The sequence below is a fragment of the Amblyraja radiata genome, chromosome 20 (genome assembly GCF_010909765.2).
Source record: "Amblyraja radiata isolate CabotCenter1 chromosome 20, sAmbRad1.1.pri, whole genome shotgun sequence".
In the NCBI taxonomy this organism is placed as follows: domain Eukaryota; kingdom Metazoa; phylum Chordata; class Chondrichthyes; order Rajiformes; family Rajidae; genus Amblyraja; species Amblyraja radiata.
The window spans coordinates 26,725,408-26,747,659 of record NC_045975.1 but is presented as its reverse complement, the minus strand read 5'-3'; the positions used below and the strand labels follow the sequence as shown (position 1 = coordinate 26,747,659).

Sequence of the window (22,252 nt, the reverse complement as noted above, 5' to 3'; positions counted from 1 at the left end):
TGTTTAAGGCCTGTTGCTTTGAACAAGACACAGTCTTTCATCATTTAAAACATCTCTGCTTGTCAGGGTGGGGAAATTATGGTGCATCAGCTATGTTCACACCTCATTCTCTGCATCTCATTGAAGCTCTCACATTCTCCTCCTTACTATTCACAGTTAGTTTTTAATTTTTGCTAAGAGATTATTCACATCATCCATTTAGATTTCTGCACCCACAAACAATTCACTCTTCTCTTCCTGCAGATAACGTCACTAATTTCTGTACCTTGAACTGCTCGCTCTATCCACAATTCCTTTATTACTACTTACAGTAGGTAGCCATCATCCTCAAAACATTCTGTCATTCTTTTGAAATACTTACCACTCATAATAGCTCATGTGGTTCTTCATTATAGATTCCAGCATTTTTCTGCTCCTGGTGGTCAGTAGTTCCTGTTTTCTCTATCCCTCCTCTCTTAAATTATTCCACCATTTGCTGTTTTCTCCAATATAAATTCTCTCATCTTTGCTGTAAACAGACCTACATTTACCCTGTAGAAGTACTTTACATCCCCAAAGTCAAATTTTTTTTCTCCACACCAGTCTGTATATTTGCTTACCAATAACAAGAATAAGGAAGGTTGACACAAAATGCTGGAGTAACTCAGTGGGACAGGCAGCATCTCTGGAGATAAGGAATGGTTGACATTTCGGGTCGAGACCCTTCTTCAGACCTTCTCTCCAGAGATGCTGCCTGTCCCGCTGAGTTACTCCAGCATTTTGTGTCTATCTTCGATTTAAACCAGAATCTGCAGTTCTTTCCTACACAATAATAAGGGAGATATTTTCTTGTAAAACATTGCTTCTTCAACTTTGCACTAGTAACTCCATGATAAATCATTATATCGTTAGTATTTTCTTACGTGAAGTTCCTGCCTGATGCATTTTGGCTATTCGTAACTAACTCGTACAATGCTTCAGACTAATGCAGTGCAATATATGTTTCTGTATCCACTCCCTTACAAATGTGTCTCATTTCAACTTAATTTAGTTTTATTTGATTAGTCAATATATGCATGACATGAATAGGTTTGCAATGTCTGTAATGCAAATTATATTTAAATAGAAGTTTTGAAAAAATAAATCACTCCACTTTTTATCCTCTTGAGTGGACAGATAAAATCAAGGGCAGTGATTTGCTGTTTTTAACTAACTTCTTCTTTCGTGCCCATCTTCCATGTTTCAAATGTTGACATCGCTGTCATCGTCTGTCCTGAAAAGGACGCAAGCTTCCGGCAACAATCAGTGGGAGCCATCACTTGGTGCAATAGATGCTGGTGGTAGCGGAATTAGCTCGGGATACTTCCAGTTTCCAGCCTCGCGACGTGGACACTTCTGCTATGGGTCCTTTTTAACTAACGATCAACACGATGATCTAAGTTATTCTACAAACTAACACAGAACATGCAGAAGTTAAATCGCCACTCAATTCAACAGATATGATGAGTGGTTTTACTGTATATATTCCTTGATCATACATCATCTGTATGAAGCATATCTCTTGATCTCGTGTACAAATGTAGTTTCTAATCTGAGTTCTGCCGTGTGTTTTCTAGGTAGTACAATCTGCAACATGGTTACTAATGGTGGAGGGAACATTATGATAAAATGCTTATCTAACAGGCAACTTGAATATAGTTGAAACTACTTTCCTTCAACAGTCACTCTCTGAGTGTATTCCTCCAAGATGTTAAAAAAGCTATGTGAAATCTTGAATGATGTAGAGTAACATTCACTACAAATGTTTGTCTATGACATGTACTTTTGGCCACTGTAATTATGAGACTAGTCAACAAAATTTCAGATCAATGGTGATCTATGAATTTGATAGGGTGTTTGGTGGAAATGTGGATTCAAGTCAAGTGTTGGTGGATTAAATGCTCTAGTTGGAGATGTGCATTGCTTTAACCTTGTGTAGGTGAATGCCTTTCACTACTAATCAATCTAAGAATGTTGCTCAGGTCATTGTGCGTAGACACAGATCTCAGGAGCTGTGCATGGAACTATTGTGCAATCATCAGCCAATATGTCCCACTTTTGATCTCATGATTAAGATATGATCATTGCAAAAGTTGCTGCTATGACTGGGTCTTGGACACCACCCTGAAACTTCTGCATTGATGTCCTGAAACTGAACTACAGTTAAAAGCAACTTCCTGTGTGCCATATATGAGTATAGCCAGTGAAGAGTTCTCAGCCCGTTCCCATTGATTTATATTGTACCAGGGTTCAATCAGGCACACTCTCACCTAACTTTTAGAATACAGTTCTATGTGTAAGTTTGGACCACAGCAGTATTGAAGTCACTAAGAATTGTCATATACGGTCTAAGTATCAGGGAGCAGATTATTGATGAGTATGTGCCACACAACAGGAGTGCCAACAATGTGTAGAATCATTTTGCTGCTGATTGAGAACAGACTGATCTCAACGAGCTATCTTTATCCTGCTTGTGAAAAGTCCACAATTAGACAGTATTTCTCAAATTGCCAGTGTTGTAGCTACACTCAAACTGCTGTTAGTTCTGTGTTTAGTAACTAAAGAACTAGAATGGTGAACTGTGCATGACTTTCGGTTGAAAAACCAACCCACGTTTCTGAAAGTACCTCCATTCCCCTCATTGTGTCTTGCAGCTTTCTGCTATGATGAGCTTCTTCATATAGGACCTGACCAGAGAGGCATGGAGGCTTTAAATGATTATCTTGCTACGCGAAGTTACATCGATGGTTTCGTATTTTCACAAGCTGATGTCGAAATATTCCAGTCAATACAAAAACCACCTCTTGATCAGTACTTCCACGTGGTGCGGTGGTACAGGCACATTACAGCAATTTGGGATTGTACCCAAGATGATGCCAAGACCTGTAGTGTCCACACATGTGAGTAGTGAGCATCTGTGTGGCAGTTCACATGGGACATCTGTGCAACCTCATGGGGCCTTTTAAAGCATTGCATTTTTCATTTTTATTTATTCATTTAGTGGAAGTGGTAAAGATAAGATTTGACTGCATTTTCCTAGATGCCCTTGAGAGGGAGAACTCTTGCTGTCCATGTCAAGGTATTTCCATAGAGCTCGTTGGCGATTTGCAGATTTGAAGGAACACTGATATTCAGTCTGAAGAAGGGTCTTGACCCGAAACGTCACCAATTCCTTCTCTCCATAGATGTTGCCTCACCCGCTGAGTTTCTCAACATTTTGTGTCTACCTTAGAAAATTGTGTCTCATTGTAGTTGTAGTTATAGTGTTTCTATGGCAAGTCTGGGTTGTTTAGTCTAGAATATCGTAGTCACGAGAATGTACTTGCTGTCAGATAATCAGCCTTCACCTCAGCTCTAGATTTTAACAGTTTGTCCCAAGGCCTTAGTACTGGTAAAACCAATTTAAACTGAAATCTGTGGTGTTGAAAAAACACAAACTGAGCATCAGATTATTACTGAGAGAGTACATTAACAAGCAGAGCATTAGCCAGTGCTCAGTCAGTCGGCCACTTTGGGATGAAAATTAAATGTAACTGCAGATGTAGGTATTTCTTAATTGTCTAAAGCCTTCAGGATTGGCAGTGCTACAAAGCCTTCATGTGATTGCATTGCATTCCACATTAGCTGTTCAGCATGTACGCGATGGCTTTATCAGTTCCACATTTCATTTTCTATTGTGTAGCATACTTCTGCATTCTTCATTGATCCAGTGCCTGGGTTGTCATCGATCATATTCCCGGAGCTGACGGCCAGGTGCTTCGCTCTCTGCATCTGTTGTATATGTCCATTGTATAGGATTTGAACATGTCTTTCCAGCTTTGGTCCCGAATCTGGAGTTTAGTAATGATTGTGGAACTATTTTCTGGAATAATGTTGATCAAAGATTCTATTGTATATTGGGGAAAGCAGAATATTCTGCTTGTTTCCTAAATCAAAACCCTGTAGATTCTGAAGACATGAAATAAAAACAGAAATTTCTGGAAATGCAAGGCATCCACCTGAAAGATTAACACCGGTCCTCTCCCCATATCAACAGACTGACCTGATGTGAATTTACACAATTTCTTGGATTCAGAATGTCATCGTTGCCATTGCATTCATAACCAATATTTATTACATTGCTGATTAATTAAATAAGTATCTCATTGTTAAGTCTCAGTATATAAAGTTATTGCTGCATCTGTGATGATCATAAATCAGTAGATGTGAAATATTTTGAGGTGCTTATCCAAGATTTGAAATGTGGTAGATAGTTGCAAATTTTCAAGGAAAAAAAGATTAGCATCAGTTATATCATTGACAGCAAAGCATTTGACATTCTACTGTTTATTTGCAAAACTACAAAGGCACATAAATGGAAAACAATTGAACTTGGTGGTTAACATCAGCTTTTTTTGTGACTATTATTCAATACATACTGCTTAATGAAGTATATTGTATACCATCTGTAACTGTCATTACACCACATCATGTTAGCCTGGCCTCTTCACAAATAACATTATACCGCCTATCCTCGCAAAATTATAACAATACAGTCTACCCTTGTTATTATGGACCTCTTTATAAAAGATTTCTGGACGGAGCATCCCCATAGTAATCAGACATTATTGTCTCTTTAAGAACACAGGCTGCTACTTACACTACAGGAGGTGAATTAAATTGACAAGCAATTACTCCGATTCACACTTGTGCAATGATATTCTATTAAACAATGTAACAAACAGCTCTTAGTATTTTTAGCTTGCAGTGACAAAAATACATTTTAACTGTTAAAGACCTTTGTATTTGAAAACAACTTGGGTTTCACATGGTGACTGAGGTGGTTGGAGCGAATCCCTAAAGGGCCTGTCCCACAGGCGATTTTTTTCGACGACTGCAGGCGTCTAGGCTGTTTGCACATGGTCGCGGGGTGATGCCTGTATGGTCGTGAGTAGTCTCTTCAAGTCGCCTAAAGATTCGTAACGTTTTTCTGGTCGCCGCTGGATTTTGAAATGTTCAAAACGTTTTGGCGACTGGGCTTGATGTAGCTTGTCTTCTGTCATAGGTGCTGTCGTAGGTTGTCGCCAGGATGACGCAGGTTGTCGACAGGTGATGTTGGTTGTCACTGGGTGCTGGCTTCGGTGATTTCCATTGGCGACTACCTACGTCAACCAGCGACAGGTACTGGCGACTGAATTGTCTTCAGTTGTTACCGAAAGGGTCGTTGCTTGTTGTCGCTTGTGTGGTCGAAGGTGTGGTCATAGGTGGACGTCCTAAGTCACGACGATTGGGTCGCCGGTTGTCGGTAGCTTGCCGTAGCTTGACGTCGATTACATGGTAGGTTGTCGTAGACATTGTCGTATGGGGCGGGGGGGTCCAGTTGCTGCTTTTTCGCCGACCTGCTACGACTGTGACAATCGCCGAAAAAATCGCCTAAGTGGGACAGGCCCTTTACTCGGTTATAGTGTACAATCAGCAATAATGGACACAATTTCTTCTCCCCTCCGTAGTCTGTTATAACAAGGGTTATCTGTATACTCGTATATATATCTCCATTCATTTGATGATCTCATAATTCCCTGAATAATAACTGCATATTCTACGAACGGCATTACACTCTTCATTTGACGAACATTAGTATGCTACATCCACTGCTGACCATGTTTTTCCTTTGCATTTCTGGTCACTAACCTGTAAATTCTAACCAACTATGTCATGGCATCTTTTTCAGTGCCCATGCCTCACGTATAAACAATAGTTTTTCTTTAGTTAGAGCATTCCATCGCAAGTCATACCCCAAATCTACACATCTGGTCATTATCTGTTGCTCTTGTGTTCATCTTTTATTGCTGAAATCAGTGGCTAGCTATTAGAAATTGTAACAGGTGCCCTGTCTCAAAAACTATGAGACACAGAAATGAGTAAATTGGAAATTAGACTATTCATCGTGAACCAGAGATTGAGCTAGGGATTTGCTTTTATTCTGACAGTTCAATTCTACTTTAGGGTGTGTATTATCCACTGAGTCATTGCAGTATCTTCCTCTAAGTGCTTGAAGTAAAAGCACCAGTTATTTGCAGTATTCATCACAGTATTCATCATGCAAACTTATAAATGTAATTAAACATTTACAGCTGAGCTTAAAAGGTTATGATTAGTGCTAGTTTGGTAATGGTAGTCAACAGGTTGAAACAATGGTAAGGAAGGCAAATGCAATGTTAGCATTCATTTAGAGAAGACTAGAATATAAAAGCAAGGACGTAATGCTGAGGCTTTATCAGCCACTGATCAGGCCACATTTGGATAATTGTGAGCAGTTTTTGGGCCCTTTATCTGAGGAAGGATGTGCTAGCTTTGGAGAGGGTCGAGAGCAGGTTTACCAGAATGATCCCAGAAATGATTGGGATAAAGTATGAGGAGCGTTTGGAGGCTCTGGGCTGCACTCGCTGGAGTTTAGTAGGATGAGGGGGGAATCACATTGAAACTCACCAGATAGCCTAGATAGAATGGATATGGAAAGGTTTCCAAAAATGGGGAGTCCAGGACTGGAGGGCTCAGCCTCAAAATAATAGGACGTACCATTAAAATGGAAATGAGGAATATCTTTAGCCAGTGGGTGGTGTATCTGTGGAATTTATTGCAATAGACAGCTGTGGCAGCCAAGTCATTGGGAATTCTTAAGGCAGAGATTGCTAGCTTCTTGAATAGGTAGTACTGTAGTTGAGATGGAAAAATAGATCAGCCACGATTGAATCCCGGAGTAGATTTGATGGAACTGAATGGCCTAATTCTGTTCCTATGTCTTGTGGATAGATATCCTTTTATTTTATTTACAATACTTTTGTTGAATACTGCACCTTCATTTTCATGATGTTTTGTCGGTTGATGGGAATGACTTAAGCTTCAAAGTTGCAGCTTATTTGACACATTGCATTGCGTGGTACTGTTATGGGCCTGTCCCAATGAAGCGATTTTTTGAGTGACATTATAGTACCCGCAAATTTTTCAACATGTTGAAAAATTAGCGGCAACTAGAATGAAGCTGCGACTAGTTCCCAGAATGCGGGAACGCCTCACGACCATGAAGGCGACTCCCCGGCAACCACCCACGAACATGTTGTCTCCTGCAGTCGCCTAAAAGGTCACCTAAGTGGGACAGGCCCATAAAGAGTCGCGTAAGTGGGACAGGCCCTTTACAATTTGATATCCTTGTGAATGAACAGTTCTGTGACCACTCACAGACATGGTTCCTGCAAACAATGACTTGAAAATTATACTCTGGTCTATTCCAGTACAGCAATATTCACGATTGAACCGTAACCATGCACTCAACATATGGCAGCTTTGACTGTGGCTATTCTTTTTCAGCTAAAATGAAGAGATCCCAACCGCCTTGGTCTCCACCAACAGAAGTGAAACAACCTGAGCTACGACTGTACAACAGTTTAACGCGTAGCAAGGTCAGTATAAAGTTTGGTCTGATGAAAGGCTTTAAAACGGTCTGACTCGTCCTGTCGAGAGTGTTTAATTGTCATATGTACCAGCAATGAAACAATGAGCCTCTTACTTACTACAGCTTTACAGGCCTATTAATGCAATAACACATAAATAAATTTACAATAATCAATGATATAATAACAATAATTAGTAATACTAGGTATCCAGACCATAATAGTGCAAACTCAAAGTATATAATGCAACTGAAACAAAGTTCACAGTAGATCATAGATGATCAATTATCTTAGATGCTGGATTATCGCTAGATGCTGAAGTAGGGTTATTGTTCGTGCTGTACAGTGTTTAAGATCATGCCATTACATCACATGGTGGCATCCATCTAATTCCTGATGATTTTTACCCTATGAAACGGGGTATTATGTGACCTAAACCATCTATTAGGTGCTTTGTTTACCCACAGGTAATATCTGCCTCTATCCTTGATACATGCTATAGAATCAGTGTAATGTCCAGTGAATATTTTAATCACGCAATCTGTGCTATTGGCAGTTTCTTTCATTGAGCCTAATTATGATTGAGCAGTATTTTAGAAAATTGCCATTGCTGTAGTGAAATGCACAGATTATTAATGTACGTGAAATTAAAAAAATTGGTAGGTATAGATCAAGCAACCTATCAGCTATGGAAGGTGGTGATCTTTATTTTGACTGTTCAGCATTTTCATGTTTCTTTTCTCTTTTTGTTCTGCCCAAAATGGCATCTTTCTATATGCTCTTAAGTTTTATTTTAAGTAATTTTAACACAAAATAGGAAGGTTTGTCTTTTATTGGGGTTGCTGTATTTTTGATTTTATTCCGTATATTGCTCTAAATCAGCAAAGATGGCTCTTGTACAAGCTCTTGTGATTCTTTCAGGAGATCTTCCGTCCTCAGAATGGGAAAAATGTGTTGTGGTATTGTTGTGGCCCTACCGTTTATGATGCTTCCCACATGGGACATGCCAGGTAATCTGCCATATCATTTGTTACAATGCTTCCTTTGGTAATTCTTCAGTTAAATATTGTCTAGTATAATTAGACAAATCTAGTATAAATCTATTGCAACTTCTATGAAACCTTGGGTGGAAGACAAATGTTTCCTGTTTTATGTACATGGATACAAAGGAAGTGCATATTTGACCAGTTAGTGGTAGAAAATAGAAATATGCACTGAGAGACACTGACTAAAACAAAGGCCATCCAACTTCTTGCTTATTCTTTGGTGATTCTGGATAGCCTTCTATGAATTGCAGAATTACATTTTTATATTATGTCATCAGGCAGCATTAAAAGCCTGGTGCCGCCTGCATGGTGATCTGATCTTCATCTCGTGAGGCTTCTATAGGTGAATGCTTGCCCTAACAAGCATTGGGGCATACCATATAATGAGACAATAGACAAAAGGTGCAGGAGTAGGCCATTATGCCCTTCAAGCCAGCACTGTCATTCAATGTGTTCATGGCTGATCATCCACAATCAGTACCCCGTTCCTGCCTTCACCTATCCCCTGACTCTGCTATCTTCAAGAGCCCTATCTAGCTCTCTCTTGAAAGTATCCAGAGAACCGGCCTCCACCGCCCTCTGAGGCAGAGAATTCCACAGACTCACAAAGTGTTTCCTCGTCTCTGTTCTAAATGGCTTACCCAATTACTGGGTTCAGTTACTGTGATCTTGCTAATTTAATTGGTCTTTGAATTTTGATGGAGATGTTTTACTCTGATTATGATTTTACTCAGACATGATTGGAAAGCAAAATTAGAGTTTCTGCCCCAATTTATTCTCTGTTGACAATCATGATTGCAAGGATCTAGGAAGAAGCATGATTTTTATAATAATAATAATAATAATAATAATAAACTTTATTACGGACTCAAGGTCCAGACAAGGGGCAACATTACATTAAAAATGCATTGCATATCAAATATCATAAATACATATAAAATCTTGGTATATCACTTATAAAAACATCATAATTTATATATTTTTTTAAAAACACAATACATAAGTTAAAAATCCAGATTAAAAGATGATCAATGTCCTACAACGAGACAACGATACCAGTGTCTCCACAGCTGGGATTCGTAGCGTGTAGTGCTAACCCTTATGTTTGACAAGGCCACAATAAGCACATTTTTAGAGTCATTTATCCTGCAAATGAATTTATACATGTGGTGTCTTAGGATAGCTTCTAAAGTACTGACTCCTGCAGCCACAAACACATTACTGGCACTACACCATCTAGGTTGCCTTAGCAGTGTTCTCATGGCATTGTTATATGCCACCTTTAGTCTCTGCATACTTGTCTTTAAATAATTCGACCACAGGTGCGCAGTGTAGAGTGGTGTGCAGTATGCTCTAAATAGCGACATCTTCACCACATCTGCACACACACCAAATTTACGCAAGAGAATATTCGCCTGTACATACAGCATGCGTCATTGCCTATAAATATCCTCATCATCTGTCATTTGTTCTGTAATAATATGCCCTAGATATTTTATCTTATTACAGACACTAAGATTATTGTCAGACAATTTAAAATCAGGATATTTTAGACATTTATCCTCTTTGGTTGTACAGATCATAACAGCACTCTTACTAGCATTATATTTAATGTCATGTCCAACACCATACACAGAACATATAGTAAGGAGCTGCTGGAGACCAGCGCTAGATGGACTAAAGACCACAAGATCATCTGCATACATAATATGGTTCACTAAAATATTACCAATCACGCACCCAGTGTTACAGGCTTTCAATTGTTTAGACAGATCATCAATATATAGATTAAAAAAGACTGGGGACAATATTCCCCCTTGTCTAACACCATTGCTAACCCCAAATGGGGCTGAGACTATTTCCCCATTTTATTTGCATAGTCTGGTGGGCATACCAGTAGGCTAGGATTCTAACAATGTATTCAGGCACCCCTCTTTGACTCATTTTACCAAACAGCTTTCTATGATTAACACGGTCAAAGGCTTTGGAAGCATCAATAAAGCACATAAGGATTATGATCACAGCTATGGACAAGTTGTATTTTAAGAACATTTACAATGTTCTGTGATCTTACAACCCATAATTTCACCCAGGCTTCTTGTAATTTCCTAGTCCATGCTTGATCTGCCACCAGACCGTTAATTTAAAGCATTAAATCACTTCACTTTTTGTTTCTTAGGTCCTATATCTCCTTTGACATCCTGCGAAGGATTCTAATGAATTACTTCAAATATGATGTATTTTATTGTATGAACATTACTGATGTGGATGACAAGGTAAGAGAGTGTTGTCATCTCACATTTTCTGCTCTTCAGCAATAAATGAACCCTTCATTAAATTTTACCAGTGACATGACATATTAGGTATTATTATATTATTCACTGTCGTCCTGGTAAGTTTCATTGTTTATATCTCGTTAGCACCTAGCTCACAACCAACAATGGACCATTTCCTTGATCATCGTTACATTTTTGCATATCTTTCATTCATTTGTTCTATATCTCTATATCACCGTCTATATCTCTCATTTCCATTTCTTCTGACTCTCAGTTTAAAGAAGGGTCTCGACCCGAAATGTCACCTACTGTATTCCTTTTCTCCAGACATGCCGTCTGACCCACTGAGTTACTCTAGCTTTTTGTGTTTATCTCCGGTTTAAACCAGCACCTGCAGTTCCTTCCTACACATTATATTATTAAGTTCTGGCCAGGCCATTTTACAAAAACCCACTCCCGCATGGCAGGGGAATACATGGCTGTCTTAGCTTGGGACTGCCAGAAAATATTAAGTGCTAGATGCAGGCATGAAACTTGTTGTACACTACCTTCTCAGTATTAATTATGGTAAAGATAAAAATGGAGAATAGATAAAAGATTGATTTGTTATTTTCAAGCATGATTCTTCTATGGCAAATGAGAGTTCATGTGTATTTGTGTCTGTCTCTCCTGTCAGATAGCACTATGATAACGCATTAATTTATAACCTGATATGTTAAACTCTGTGCTTTGTGTTCTATAACACTGCTTATTTTAATGTAATTGCTGTTATGTTTACATAGATTATTAAACGAGCCAGGCAAAATCACCTATTTGATAAGTATAGGGAGAAGAATCTGGCTCCTACACCACTTTTGCAAGATATCAAGGCTGCTCTGAAGGTAAAGTGATGGACTATTAAAGCATAGCTCAAGTTCAAGTGAGTTTATTGTCATGTGTCCCTGTATAGGACAATGAAATTCTTGCTTTGCTTAAGCACACAGAAAATTGTAGGCATTTACTACAAAAACATGAAACTGAAAACCTCTGCTGAAACATGATTGTCACTACAGATTGTTGGGCTATTAATATATACCCCATGATTAAGTGGAAATGGTTTAAAATACAGATACATAGATTATTGTAGCTGAACGTAAACATGATTGTCATTAAAGATTGTTGGGTAATCAATATATATCCAATGGTCGAAGTGGAATGGTTAAAGTACAGATACCTAGATATTATAGCTCCAATGACTACAAGATTGTGAGGCAACACAAATCTGACCCTCGGCCGTCTCTGGTTACTAAGAAGCCCCAGATAGTAGGAAGTATCTCCCTGTTGTTTTGTCTTCAGATACTGCATTTTGTGTTTTGCTCAAGATTCCAGCATCAGCTGTTCCTTGTGTCAATATCCTATATTTCATCTGGCACATTCTAACTCTTAAAATTTAATATAAATTTAAAATAAGCATTACCTTTTTTCTGTGCAGCTGTGTGTATACCTTTGTTTCAATTTCTTTCCTAGAGTTTCTCTTCTGTCTTTTTTGCTGTTTTTTGTTACCGTGACAACTGTGCTTTGGATCAGTGCTGAGACCATTGAAAAAATGGTGGATTTGTGGTTAGTGAGGAAGGCTGTCAACGGATATCCCAGTATTGGGATCAGTTACTAATATGGGTGGAGAGATGGCAGATGAAGCTTAATCTGGGCAAGTGTAAGGTGTTGCACTTTGGGAGGTTAAATGTAAGGGAAAATTATATAGTTAATGGCAAAACATGAAAAACTCTCAGAAATTGGCTCTTGCTGACTTATAATGATTCATTAAAATGATATTTTTTTCTGAATTGTTTCTTGTTTTCATTATGTTCTTGTCCAGCCTTTCACTGTGAAACTTGCTGAAACCACGGATCCTGACAAGAAACAGATGCTAGAAAGGATAAATCACACGGTTTTGTCATCCCTTAAAATCCTCGAGGATAAGATACAACAGGCATTTCCCAAAGGGGAAATTACCCAACAAGCCCAGGTATGACTTCACCAAGCAGCCAGATGCCAGTTACTTTGCCAATGAGCTGAGAGGTGTTAAGTGGAATTGTGAATTTTTACTATTGTCAGTGGCTCCTTTCTGATGGTACATTTCATGAATTCAACCTTCACCCACTTGCATGGAGGAAAAACTGAGTTCAGGCTCATTAAACAAATGTCTTTAACAGTATGTGTAGGAAGGAATTGCGGATGTTGGTTTGACCAAAAATAGACTCAAAGAGCTGGAGTAACCCAGCGGGTCAGACAGCATTTCTGGTGAAAAGGGATAAGGTGGCGTTTCGGGTCAAGACCCTTCCGACCGCCTTGAACCGAAAAGTCACCTATTCCCTTTTCTCCAGAGATGCTATCTGACCTGCTGAGTTACTCTAGCTTTTTGTGTCTATCTTTTGTCTTTAATAGAACAATACAAATACATGTTTGCTATCCCCTTTGCTTCACATTTACCTTAAACTCAAAAATATTCTTCACATGTACAGTTCTCTTTAACTTTAGTTAATTTTGAACATCAGTAAACACTCAGAAGAGGCTATGCCACGTGTACTGGTGATTAGTCCTACCCGCTGTTACATTTCAAGTTGCTGACGGCATAGGTAAATAAATAAGCAGCAGTAAAGTGTTCTAAAACTATAGATTTACAAAATATAAGAGATGAGACAGTAAGAGGTAAGGAATTCCACACATTTGAGTTTGGGGAAAGGATACTTTTGTGCACTGACACACTTGAGGTTCATTGAAGGAGGAGGAAGAATCAAAGGGTGGTGTGTTAAAGTTGATCTAGAAGTTTGCAGTGTTAAATTTGGTTGAGTTAATAACATGAATGAAAAAATAAGTCAGATTGGATTAAATGAAATTTGAGAAATACAAACTAGATACCTGAGGTAACACTATTAACAATACATGTGGTGAGGCAGAAGGAAAAATGGCACACTGCGAAATGTAATTGGGTTTTTTTAAGTGTAAAGTGCAGTGTAAATATATTCTATTTAAGTAAAAAGCAGCATGATTTCAGCACAGATGGGTAATGAAGCAAGCAAGCAACCAATTACATTTGAACTTAAGGGTCTATATAAGCTCCACACATAGTGGGGGGGGGAGGGGAAGCTGAGAAACAATAAATAATTTATTGCTCACCTCATAATGAAGGATCACCAGGTAAAAGTGATTAGAATTTTTTTAAAGTTTGTATTTCTACAGTACACTTGTTATGTAGCCCACCAATTAGTGTACTGCTAGCCTCCCTCAACAGTAATGTGATAATGACCTGATAAATTGCTTTGGTGCTATTGATTTGGGGATAACTGACTAGGCCATTGAGGATTAACGTTCTATTTCTTCAGGCAAATAGAAACTGTCGGCATTCACGTTTATGTGAGATAGGTCAATGAAATGGATAATAGGAACAGGGCAATTTAATATGATTAACATTTTTCACTTGAAGGTAAGGCTGAGCCTGACAGTTTAGAATAAAAGTCTGTTTCCATGGTAAACAACTATTTATTTGTACGAAGAGCTTTAATGATAGTTATTTTCATAGCCATTATCAATAAAATATGGAGAGATTAAAATATTGTGCTCAGAGTGGGCATTGAGCTTGCACAAGATTTTGTAAAGCTACACAATACTCAAACATTTAATATGATAAATATTTGGAAAATAATTTACAGAATGGGTACATTGATCAGAATCATGACCGAATAGAACAAGCGTTAGCAAATGTTGCAATCGGTTTCAGTAGAAAATCCGTCATCCGAAAATCTGGCATTTTTTTTCAAATTATCTGGTGTTAAACTATGCCGCCTGTCAGACAGAATATGCTTCAGTTGTGAAAAACTTATTTCTACCTTACCTGAGGTCACTGGCGCATACCCGAAACAAGCTACAGACTCTATACCTTGTGCATTACAACTACCTTTGATAACTTTAGCTATGTTTTCTATTTCTTCAAGATCTTTGTTAGCTAAAATCACTCTCACATTTTCTTTGTATGTCTTTTACCTACATCGCTTTGTTGAAAACCTGCAAGTTATTCACTAATGTTTCGCCACATTTCTCCAGGGAAGTGATAGCTTGTAGGAAGTTTGCAAAATTGGAAGCAATAAACACTAGATCGCGGTGGAGGGACTTTTTCTGCATGGTTTCACTGACGATCCTGACTGCAGCAGATTCTTTTTCTTGAAAACAGTTGACGATTTATTTTATCTTTTCAAAATTTGCAGCATAGTAGAGTACAGCAGAGAGCCATGTACCCCACCTAGTCAAAAGGGGCTGAGGAGGTAGCAGAATCTCGGGTGCCATTTCCTTGAACAACTGCACACGTGACGGTGCTTTGAGGAAGGTTTTCTTGACATTGGAAACTAGGTGACTGACATGTGGAACAAGCTACGTATGTGCTTGGCAATTCTATGAAGTCCTTGAGCTAAGCATGTCAAATGCAACATTTTGGGGAATAAAATTTTAAGTCACAAACAGAAGAACATTCTTGTGTTTTATACCTTCTGGCCAAAGTACAGCAAGTGAAGATGTAAACAACTGAGCAATAGTTGAGCTGTTTGACCTCCAATACTTCCGATGTCAACAAATACTCCTTTGATGGTTGACTTGCCTCCAGTGTACCGATGACCACATTGACAACATAACTCCCCACAGCATCGGTTGTCTCATCTATTGAGATCCATATTTTGTTGCATGCAACTTCATCTCTAATTTTCTGCACAACAATGTTGAAGTTGCTGTCAACATAATTTTTCTGTAATGATGACTCACTTGGTATATGTTTTTTTGTGTATTTCTCTAAAAAAAAAAAACCTCTGAGATTAATTTTCCAATTTCCACAGTGGAATTCTAGCATCAATGAATGCCTTGCACAGATCACTCAAACTCAGATTTGCGACTGGAGCCAGCAGTAAATGTAGTGAGGAGACAAGTTTGGGTAGTCTACACCCCAGCGGTATCAACATTGACTTCTCTAATTTTAGATAGCCCTTGTCTTCTCTCTCCTCCCCCTCCCCTTCCCAGCTCTCCTCCTAGTCCTACTGTTTCCGCCTCTTCCTTTATTTTTCCCGCCCCACCCCACATCAGTCTGAAGAAGGGCCTCGACCCAAAAACGTCGCCTATTCCTTCTCTCCATTGACGCTGCCTCACCCACTGAGTTTCTCCAGCATTTTTTGACCGCCTTCGACTTTTCCAGCATCTGCAGTTCTTTCTTAAATCGATCTTAGAGAAGACTGAACCAGCGTGCAGCGGCACGAACGAATGAATGACCGACGGTGGCGCCCCAAGTCTTGCCCCGGTGGTGGAAATTTTCTTCTGTTATACTATGTTAACACATTAATAATAACATTAATATTAATGTGTTAACATAGAAAACGTCATTGTAATCATGGTACAACTCGAGAAAATAGCACAACATTTTACCAAAAAGGCTGATTTAGGCACTCGATTGTGAAAAAGGAATTATCCTGGTGAAATCATCAAAAATGGCATGAAATGGCACATGGCATTTATGGCAAAATCCTGGCTATAGTTATAAATTTATCAATATGTTTTAGTTAGATCAAAAGTTTATTTTCAGAAATTTACGAACTTAATTAACTACATGATTTAAATTTCTAATACCCTATCTCCTTTGTATCCATTCGTTCCATAAATTCCATGTAATGAAGTGATCATAACCTCATACAGTGCTCTAGACACAAGCTGTTCATCTCCTGTAACAAAAATACTGCATCTTTAAACTTGAATACTGTATTTTATTCTAACGTGGGGTGTTTACGAGTCATGCTATTTTTTTTATTTTTTTTAAAGGTGCTGTTAGTTGAAGCAAAGGATATATTGTCTGATTGGCTGGATGTTCAATTTGGTAGTCAAGTGACTGACAATACCATCTTCTCAAAGCTTCCCAAGTACTGGGAAGGAGAATATCATAAAGATATGGATGAACTCAATGTAAGTAATTATAGTTCTCACAGAAATGGTTGCAACAGTTTATTTCAGACATTAGGATAATGTTAATTGAAACAAGGTTTTGGTACATTCTGAACAATAGGATACCAGCACCATGGTATGGACAACTCACAATCACCCAAGCTGTGCTACAGGCAACAGGTAACATGTCAATGGTGTGATATAGCAAGCAGGCCACAAACCAACCATTGCCATAATACAATAGGCAGATAATAAATGATCCAGTGGTGTGGTACAGTGATCAGATCATAAACACCAGCTGCTGTTAAAGTTAAACTGGTGAATGTACTAAGATTTCTAGAAGATATTCGATAAGGTGCTGCATCAAAATGTTTCTAATATAACATTTTTGTGTTTTTAAATGATTCCCTGGTTAACAGGAAATAGAGGATGGGTGATTTTCTGCTTGGCAAGATGTAATGAACAGTGTCACAGGAATTGTTGCTCAATGTTTTACAGTTGTTCCTTAATTGTCCCTTAAATGTTTTCAATGTATTAAAATGAATTGGATGATGGCACTGAGGGTATGGTTGGTGAATTTACTAATGACATATAGAAAGTAAGAAACATAAGAATATAGAAATTAATAGCAAAGTGAATATTTTTATGGCACATGCAGATAGATTTTTTTATAAGTACAGGAGGTGGAAGGTTGGTACAAGTAGATAAGAATGCAAAGTTGAGTCGTAGTCAGATCACCTGCTGTTTTACTAAATTGCAGATCAAGATCAAGAAGCCAGATAGCCACTTCATGCTCCTTATCATATGTTTATTTATTTACTTGGTGCGGTAACACATCAGTTCGGGCACAACCCATTTGAAGAGCTGTTGTAGTAAGACTCAATGTGATTCAGAGTAGAAACAAGGAACTGAGATGCTGCGTTCCAAAAAACACACAGCTGGTGTTACTCAGCAAGTCAAGCAGCATATCTAAAGAACAGGCATAGGTGTTGCGTTTCAGATCAGGACCCTTCCTCAGTCTGAAGAGGGGTCCCGACCTGAAACATCACCTATGCCTGTTCTCTAGAAATGCTACCTGACCCGCTGAGTTGCTCTAGTACTTTGTGTCTCAAAGTGATTCCGTTCTATGATTTTAATGATCAAATTAAAACCATCCAATATCTTAAGAGAAATATCTAGTTTTTTTGCTTTGCATTCCTCTAATAATATTTGAGTTGAGCAATGTAAACAACAATGCTGCAAAATTAGTACTTAAAAGGAATATATTTGCTGAAAATTTTAAATTAAATACCTTGGAAATAAAAGTATGTGTTATTTTTGAAAAGGAAATTAAAATGACAATGCTTTCCAGTTTGAAATGCTATGAAGTATTTTACTGATTTGCAACATTGTGAAACCAATAAATCTAATGAAAGACATCAACTCTCTCTGGAGGAAGAATCTATCAGGGAACTCTATTATATCTCATATCACAATCATTAGACCACCACTCCAAAGTGTGGGAGCTGCTTAATTACTTTTGAGAATATCCTGATTCTTTCTGTCTCTGAGGTGTGTTGTGTGTCAGCTCCTTTCATGCACTATGTAGTGTTTAACATTTTTCTCTACAGGTTCTGCCTGCAGATGTTTTAACTCGAGTGAGTGAGTACATTCCAGAGATTGTACAGTTTGTCCAGCAGGTGGTAGACAATCACTATGGGTAAGTGCTTGCTCCTGTTGGTTCAAACAGAATTATTTTTGTATAATTAAATGGGCTAAAATGAGGAATTACAGTGGTGACATGTGGCCAGAGGACACTAACTCCCCGTGGATGCTAATCTTCATTGAAATACATTGAATTCTAATTGAATTGTGACACAGGCAAGAGAATTGAGGAACCAGATCAGGTAGGCAGATTGAGCAGATAAAGGACTAGAAATTCCCAGCAGTAAGCTGCCTATGGTCAGAACTGACACACGAGTCAATTATAAACTCAACCTTTTCCAAATCCCTCTGGGTGTGGCATATGTTCATGCTCAACGTGGAGTCCAATATTAGTGCTCAACCTTATTGAAATATATTTTAACAGGGTAGACACAGCAATGATGTTACAACTGAATGTCTAAAAGCAGGGCTTAGTTTCCAAATAAGCAGTCATCTATTCAGAAATGAGTGAAAATAAATTTCTTCTCCAGGGGGTGGTGAATCTTTGACTTTATTGCTGAGCGTATTCAAGACAGAAATATATAAATGTATATATTTTTTTGATTTTAAGAAAATCAAAGGATGATGGTTAGTTAAGGAAAGTAGCGCTCAGGGAAAAGATTGGCTCAATGGAGTAAAAAGAGGTCCTGGAAGAGATGGGGGTTATTCAGATAACTTCGGTTTTGGAGATCCACAATCTCCTCAAAACTAGAATTAAATTTAGACTAGGTGGAACAGGAAAGATGAATTCAAGGGAGGTGCCCAGGAAGAAGAATTTCCTCATGAACGTGTAAAATAATCTGGAAGCAATGGAATTTGTCCAAAGGATGGTAAAGACCAAGAAACAAGGAAGATGCCGAAGGTCTGTTTTCCAGATTTCCTGGAGTAGAGGGTAGAAAAGAAGAGATTGACGCAGACAGAATTGCCATAATAGATAAATTATGAACTCATGAAAATTAGCCTGATCTTTATCAAAGATCTCAGAGCTGACATGTCAAATATAATGGTTAGATTGAGAAAATTGATTAATTCTTGAGGAAATATTAGTGAAAGAGTCTGGGCAGGTACATGGATAGGACCGGTTTGGTGGAATATGGGGAATATGGGCCAAACGCAGGCAGGTGGGACTAATGTAGATGGGACATGTTGGTCGGTGTGGGCAAGTTAAGCCGAAGGACCTGTTTCCACGTTGTATAACTCTATGAGACTCAGGAGTTCTTAACTTTAGGCAGTACCTTGTTGTTTATGTTCAATAAATGTCTCTGGATTATATTCCACCAGGTATATCTCCAATGGTTCTGTCTACTTTGACACAGTGAAATTTGACAGCAATGAAAAACATTCATATGCCAAACTGGTACCAGAGGCTGTTGGAGACCAGCAAGCACTACACGAAGGAGAAGGTGAGAATTGTAGCACCAAGTACACTTTTATAGGCCAGTTCTTGTGAACACACATGTAATTGGCTACTGTAATTTGCCTCCAGCGTAGATAAGTGCCAGTAGAAATGGGGAGTGTGGATTTGCTTGTGGAGAAAATGGATTACTAGGGACAAAGTGAGAGAATGGGACTGATGGGAATTGCCAAGAGCCAGTATGTACTTGCTGGTACAAACAGACTCCTTGAGTGTCATATGAAAATGGGACAAACTAGGCTATAGATTGATATTACGATTGTGGGTGGGGGGGGGGGGGGGGGGGGGCAGCAAATGTCATTAAATCCAGAGGCAATGTATTTAGGAAGGCAAACAAAGCAACGGGATATACAACGGTATAGGATAGTAAGAGGTTTTAAAATGGACGGTTCTTGGAGATCTGCAGCACTGATCCCGGAAGGTATCAGGACACCTACATAAATTGTTAATAAGAAAACTCATGCAGAGAGGTTATGCTATAATTCATCATTTATTTATTTAAAGAAAAAAGTCACTGGATGCAATTCAGAGATGGTAGGTAGTTCTAAAAAAAAGTAGGACAGGTTAGGCATGTATCCGCTGGATTCAGAAGAGTCAGAGGGGACTTTGTTGAACTATTTAAGATTCTGAGATAACTTTGCAATGTGGATGTGGCGAGATGGTTTCCACTTGTGAAAGAATCTAGAACTAGGAGAGACTGCTTAAAAATAGATCAGAGATGAGGCAATGTTTTCTATCTAAAGGTTATCTGAGCTCTTTTCCTCAACTGGTAGCGAAAGTAGAATCTTTGAGCATGTTTATGGCAAAGGTAGATAATTACTTGTAAGCAAGAAGTTGAAACTTTGCTGACCGTAATCGAAGTGCAGAGTTGAGATTAGAAGCTGTCATGGTCCTGATAGTTGCATCCATGTATCCAGCAACCTAACCTTGTCCCTTCACACTGATGCTGTGATCAAGAAATATCATCAGAGTATTTAGTTGTTCAAAAAGATTTGGCATCAGCCAATTCTAGCATTATCCCATTACATGGTGGAGCAGGCCTGCAGGGCTAGGTGACCACCTTCTGTTTGTAATTCATGAGAGTGAATGGGAGGCTACAACAAGCAAAAGATGAAATTATTCATTTCACTTTCTCTTGAATACCAGAAAATATTCTTGACTTTTTTAGGTGATCTCAGTATTTCAGCTGACCGGCTCAGTGAGAAGCGATCTCCCAATGATTTTGCTCTGTGGAAGGCCTCTAAGCCTGGCGAACCATCCTGGGATTCACCCTGGGGAAAGGTAAGAAGCAAATCCTGTATCTGTCACATCACCAAGCACACTATTTATAAAGTGGTCTGCATATGGATCGACTTGCTAGAGGAAGCTACAAAAGCAGATACAATACGACTTTACAAACACGTTTGGACAAATAAATGTATAGGAACGACTTGGAAGGCTATGGGCCAAATGCAGGCAAGTCCCATTATGCCAACTTGGAAACAGGTGCCTTGGCCCAGCTTATGCAACTTGATTGGCATGGACAAGCTGGGCCAAAGCACCTGTTTTTCAATGTAACATCAAAGGTTCAAAGGTTGATTTATTGTCACATACACCTAGATGTAGTGAAATTCCTTTTGCCAATGCAGCACATAAAAAAGAATACAAACATAACAATAATAAATAGCTTTAACATAAAAACATCTCCCCACAATGGTTCCCATTATGGGGGAAGGCACAAAGTCCAGTCCCATCCCCAATGTCCACCCATAGTCGGGCCTATTGATGCCTCCACAGTTGCCTCTACGGAGGCCCGATGTTCCAGGCCGTTCTCGCCGGGTGATGATGTTCCGGCGTCGGGAGAGTCCTCTCAGCGGCATGGGAACCCTGGAACGGCCGCCTCCCTACTCGAGACCGTGGCTTCCGGAGCCAACAAGGCCGCGCCGAATGGAGCTCAACTGGCGATCTCGTCGCGAGATCCCAGGCTCCCGATGGAAAGTTTCAGCGCCGCCGCCCGCAGCTCCGCGATGTTTTTAACGTCGGTCCCAGCTCACCGGAGTTCCAGCGCGGCGACTCAGGTAGGCCGCGAGGACGGGTCGAAAGTGCAGCCCGGAGAAAAGCTGCATCTCCGACCAGGTATGGACCCTGAAAATTAGTTTCCCCCTTCCCCCCCCCCCCCCCTCCCCACACATAAAAAAGCTAGAACTCCTTAAAAACAAAACACTAAACTAACTAAAAATAAGAAAAAAGAAATGAAAAACAGACAGCTGCAGGCTAGGCAGCCATACCCCCTACAGGTATGATGCCACACAGGAAGCCATTCAGTAATTTCAGTATAGTTCCGTTTAGAGATACAGCATGGAAATGGCTCCGTGTGTGTGTGTGCGCACACACGCAGTGGTCTTGTCATGACTCAGTGGCGCACAGCTGTAGGGCTCTCTGTCTCTCCCTTTGGAG

The 22,252-nt window shown here is 39.2% G+C and overlaps 1 protein-coding gene across 3 annotated transcripts in view; it reads left to right on the top strand.

Annotated features, from left to right (window-relative positions):
- cars1 (cysteinyl-tRNA synthetase 1) overlaps window positions 1-22,252 on the top strand; it is a 58,102-nt gene that overhangs the window by 4,078 nt on the left and 31,772 nt on the right. For 2 of the 3 annotated variants that reach the window (XM_033039139.1, XM_033039138.1), the window contains exons 2-11: window positions 2,673-2,918; window positions 7,366-7,457; window positions 8,370-8,458; window positions 10,674-10,770; window positions 11,553-11,651; window positions 12,626-12,775; window positions 16,600-16,740; window positions 18,330-18,418; window positions 19,684-19,805; window positions 20,985-21,097. In XM_033039139.1, the coding sequence (XP_032895030.1) occupies window positions 2,673-2,918; window positions 7,366-7,457; window positions 8,370-8,458; window positions 10,674-10,770; window positions 11,553-11,651; window positions 12,626-12,775; window positions 16,600-16,740; window positions 18,330-18,418; window positions 19,684-19,805; window positions 20,985-21,097 (1,238 nt within the window). The remainder of the gene's footprint in view (window positions 1-2,672; window positions 2,919-7,365; window positions 7,458-8,369; window positions 8,459-10,673; window positions 10,771-11,552; window positions 11,652-12,625; window positions 12,776-16,599; window positions 16,741-18,329; window positions 18,419-19,683; window positions 19,806-20,984; window positions 21,098-22,252) is intronic. The other variant, XM_033039140.1, reaches the window with a different exon arrangement.